Genomic DNA, 4,242 nt, shown 5'->3' with positions numbered 1-4,242 from the left:
AACTTAAATTTATGGGCATCACCACATAAGATGTCTCCGATAGCCATTGTCTTGATGGTTTAGGCCACCCTGCAACCAATGTCAATGATGAAAATGTGATACAACCATCCACACTTTCAGCAATCATTCTGATTCCGAAATCAATCACGGCGTCGTTCAGTAATCCATCGCGTAGAAAATCCAGAGACAACATCACAAAACTTGACGACCCCTTCACCAGACTTAGTCTTCAGCTCTGTCATTAGTGATAACGTCGAGTACTTTTGTAGTCCATCAGCAGCAAGCATGTCGTGCATCTTCGCTGCTTCAGAGTGCAGTATCCCGTTCGTTTTCGTTTCCGACGAATATGGTTCAACAGGATGAGCTTGAACGGAGCACCATTCTCGCTTCAACCACTTGACGTCCTGAAGAAATCGGTTGGCCTGGAGTTTTAAAGTGTAGAAGCTCCTCATTCGATACAAGAAACAGCTAAAAAGAAAAACAAAAAAAAACACACCGTATGTGAGAAATACAGATAATAGATCAGCATCCAAAGCGAACAACGTTTGGGTCCCGATTCGAAGACACAAAAGTAGCCGGATAAACCCACCTGTGAAGCGCAACTAAGTCATTCCCCACCGACACCAGAAGACCGAATGGCGCTTTTTGGTTGTTCTTGTTCAGTTGAGAATACTTCTGCTGCATGCTGGCTTCGGCTTTTTTTCAATAGAGATTCTGGTATAACAAACGAGCGATGTTGCGACTCCATACCCACGTCATGTTCTGAAGCAGCTTCACACCGCAATGTCCGAGCCTGGATAAACTTGTCTGTCATAATAACCGGATATTGGTCGAGAACATTGGAAATTTCCTCGACATTTCGATGGTACGAGGCCCACTGTATAAATTCTGGGATCGTTGTCTCACCTCAGATGAGACCAAAACAACAGCATATTTTGGCTAAGGCGTGATCCACCCCTGTTTCAGCTTCTTTCGTGTCCGAGGTCTTGGAGTTGGCAACCGCATCACGTCCACCCCACGCTTTTTGACTGCGTTACTGCTCACCGTTTCTCTTTTTACTGCGGTTTTCTCTTCTTCACATCTACACCCAGACAATTCCACATGAGCTTTTGAGGAAAGTGACGAGAGTGCAAAAGAGGATTGCCTCGGTGAGACTTCCGACCAGTTAGCTTGGGATACAGTACTTCCACTTGCAACCAATAGTTTCTGTGCGCTCGCCCTCCCACCTAGCGATCCTACTTCCATAGCCAGCCCCTGTTCCGCCTCGATTATAGCCATTGCGTCCGCATAATCTAGTTGATCGAGAAAACTATCGGAATCACTGTCACCCTGAGCTACAGTTGTCGCTGATGTCGTCTCAGCACCACTCTCAGCAATGTCTTTTTCGATCACAGCCTTCCACTTGCTCATTTGCTGGTAGTAATCAATTGTAGATAGGGTGCAAAGTTTCTCAATAAGCGGCTCAAAGACAGCTACAGCTCTTGCATATTTCTCCGTATCCGACAAGACAACCATATTCGCTTGTTCGTTTCTTTTGAGCCGCACATATTTCACAGTACGCCGGTCAGTTGGTCGACACGACACGGTTTTAAATGGCGAATGATCTGAGGGCGCTGCAAATTCTCTTGGTCGAGACTTCACCATGTTGATGACCTGCCGAAGAGGGATCAAATTTCTTTCAAGCGAATCGAAAAGGGCTTCTCTCTCTTTCATGCTCCATCTATCTGGGACTGTGGCTGCCGGGAGGGTTCCAAGCCCGTGACCTTTGCTCGCAACCATCATAATGTGTTGGCAGGGAAGTCGGAAACTCTTGTAGAACAAACAGGTGCACGACCAGGTTAAAACATCCACACACCAAACCGTCCCTGGCAATAAAACTTTCCACTTCGACTGAACAGGTAGCTGTTGCACACATCTTGCTTCCTTTTGCTTTTCCATGAAGAATTTCCATTGCGCGGACACCTTTACGAATGTGTCATTTGAGAGTTGGGCAGATATTTTCTGCAGAAATGGGGGAACTGTGTCCGCTGGACGGGATTGCACTGAAAACTTGCGAAAGGAACTCAACAAATGGCTGACAATGTTCACTTGGTTCTGCAGTAGGCCCGCAACGGTTCGGTCAACTCGCGTCTTCTTTCCAAGAAGCCGTTTGAGCTGATTCCAATTGCTTTCAATTCGATTTGTCGTCGTGTTTCCTGCGGTAAAATAGTTACCACGGCCAAAGTTTGACCACATATCACTGCAATTCTCCCTGTTTTCTTGAAAGTACATGAAAATCTCGGCACAGGGCTTGTTGCAGATGTCGGGACACAGGCCGTTGCAGAAATTCTCGAAGTCATCTCTTACACGAATAAAGGCGGCCGATGTGGTGCTATACATCATCTTCATGATGGCATTTTCAACCTCATCTTGCTGAATACCGTTCAAGCCATACTTTATGGTCTTCACGATCTTCTTCCACGTTTTCATCGCGTGAAATTGACATAGTAATACCGTCGCCTCCGGAAAACACTTCTCCAATATCCTCCACTCCTTAAAATCTTTATCAATGACCACTGTCTCAATCGCACTCCATAGATCATTGAGAGATTAAAAAAAAAACTCCAGAATAACCTCAATGGTTCCCATCTTTTCATCCAGTGCGATGAAATCAAGAACAGGCACACCACGACCCGTTGAACTTGTAACAAGTAAACTGCCTGCGCCAAATACAGGAGCACACACACATACGTTAAGACGCTTTATCAGTGTTAAAGGCGCTGCTTTAGTGATAATGGCGCCCACTACTAGCAATATGACATGGTTGGAGAGCACGTACCAAGGTGGAAGCCCAAGTTATTTGTACCGTAAGTCCAATCCATGCATAAAGTTTCGCCCCACTGTTTAAATGCAATCTTCTGAACTGCAGTCTGTATAACAACGCCACACGTAACATCGTTTTGATCTCGTAGCACAAGCACATCATGGTCTTCGTGTTTGTCTAGAGTGTCCAGCATAGATGTCAACTGCTCCTCGACAGAATCGTTCTTCAAAACTCTTTGAACGATATTGCGAGCTTGCTGTGGCGTCACTTGTCGTTCCAATGCACCCCACAGGTAATCACGAACGTAATGGGACTCAGCGTTTGCATCAGCCAAAAGACCAACACTCTCTAAGACCCTGCTGTCTTCTGGAATAGACTCTGCTCCAAAGTACCCAGCAAATATGGTATTGTTCGTATGGTGGTTGTGAGTCCACGTCTGCATAAAATACCCAGTTAAGCGAGATTACATTGCATTTTATTGAGCAACCACTTACCCAGTTCCGAAGAATGATCTTGCTATCAGGTTTATCACCTTCAGCGCCAACATCCATAACGGATGCAGTAAAACGCGCCTTGCAACCAGTAAAACGAACAGGGGTGGTGCAATGCCCTGCACCCCGAGATTTTTGATGACACCCATGCGTACAACGGAAAACCTTGTAGCTGTACTCCATTTCAATGGAAATTTTGAACTCTTTCGACCTGTAAAGGGCGGTTAAACCGATTAATAAAAATAAAAGAAAGTAGTAGTAAAGTACGTACGAGTTGTGCTTTCGGACGGTCTGGGTATCTCTAGCCCTAAATAGCAGTTTATGACGGCTGCAATATGACTTCAGAACTTCGTTGAGCTCGCTCCATGATGTAAATACGAGCTGGGGAAGTGCAGCGATCTTGTTTACCACATCTTCGCGTGAGTTTGTCATAGACACGCGTTCTGTATAGGTTTCAGATCGCCTAATACGGGGTGTTCGGTCTGTTGTTGTGTCTGGCAGATCATCGCGCTGAGCGGGCAAAGCTCGTCGAGAACGGGGCATTTGGTCAGACGAGCGGGGGCATTCGTCAGACGAGTCCAATTTCATCGTCTCTGCAACAGTTTTGCTACTGTCACTACGCGCCACAATTGGTTGTTGCGAGCGGGCTCTTCGCGTGTTAACCTTGCTTACGCGATGGCCTTCATTTTGGGGCGGCTGTTGTGGCTGTGTGCTTTGAGCGTGTGAACGTGGACCATCTATTCAAAGACACCAATGAAAGGGAATTAATACTTATGAACAAGGAGGCTTCTAAAAAAAATAGAGAGCAACTTTACCTATCGCATCAAGTATCTCTTCAAGCATCTCGCTTGAGTCGCTTATGTATTCAAAGACTTCGTCACTGCCGTCGTTACCAGAGGAAGAGCAGACGTCAAGCACAGTGACGCTAGACTTGTTCTCGCCCTCATT

At 46.0% G+C, this 4,242-nt stretch overlaps 3 protein-coding genes across 3 annotated transcripts; all 3 read right to left on the bottom strand.

The window, feature by feature from the left end:
* Window positions 1-140: 140 nt before the first annotated feature.
* PPTG_24434 (hypothetical protein) lies at window positions 141-684 on the bottom strand (the record flags this gene model as incomplete). The annotated part of the gene is made up of 2 exons (XM_008917151.1): window positions 141-468; window positions 590-684. The coding sequence occupies 2 exons, from the start codon at window positions 682-684 to the stop codon at window positions 141-143; spliced, it is 423 nt and encodes a 140-aa protein (XP_008915399.1).
* Window positions 685-939: 255 nt separating this feature from the next.
* PPTG_18577 (hypothetical protein) lies at window positions 940-1,515 on the bottom strand (the record flags this gene model as incomplete). The annotated part of the gene is made up of 1 exon (XM_008917136.1): window positions 940-1,515. The coding sequence occupies one exon, from the start codon at window positions 1,513-1,515 to the stop codon at window positions 940-942; it is 576 nt and encodes a 191-aa protein (XP_008915384.1).
* Window positions 1,516-2,358: 843 nt separating this feature from the next.
* PPTG_18576 (hypothetical protein) lies at window positions 2,359-3,071 on the bottom strand. The gene is made up of 2 exons (XM_008917135.1): window positions 2,819-3,071; window positions 2,359-2,699 (listed from the first exon to the last, which is right to left on the bottom strand). Exons 1-2 carry the CDS (start codon window positions 2,963-2,965, stop codon window positions 2,466-2,468), a joined length of 381 nt encoding a protein of 126 aa, XP_008915383.1. The 5' UTR covers window positions 2,966-3,071; the 3' UTR covers window positions 2,359-2,465.
* Window positions 3,072-4,242: the final 1,171 nt, after the last annotated feature.

This window comes from Phytophthora parasitica (assembly GCF_000247585.1).
Source record: "Phytophthora parasitica INRA-310 unplaced genomic scaffold supercont2.94, whole genome shotgun sequence".
Lineage (NCBI taxonomy): Eukaryota > Oomycota > Peronosporomycetes > Peronosporales > Peronosporaceae > Phytophthora > Phytophthora nicotianae.
This window is presented reverse-complemented; position numbering and strand designations above follow the sequence as displayed.

Coding starts and splice junctions, on each gene's coding strand:
- PPTG_18576 (XM_008917135.1), bottom strand. CDS start 2,965: ATGATGTGCTTGTGCTACGAGATCAAAACGATGTTACGTGTGGCGTTG. Junction 2,700..2,818: donor TAACTTGGGCTTCCACCTTG/GTACGTGCTCTC, acceptor TATTTGGCGCAG/GCAGTTTACTTGTTACAAGT.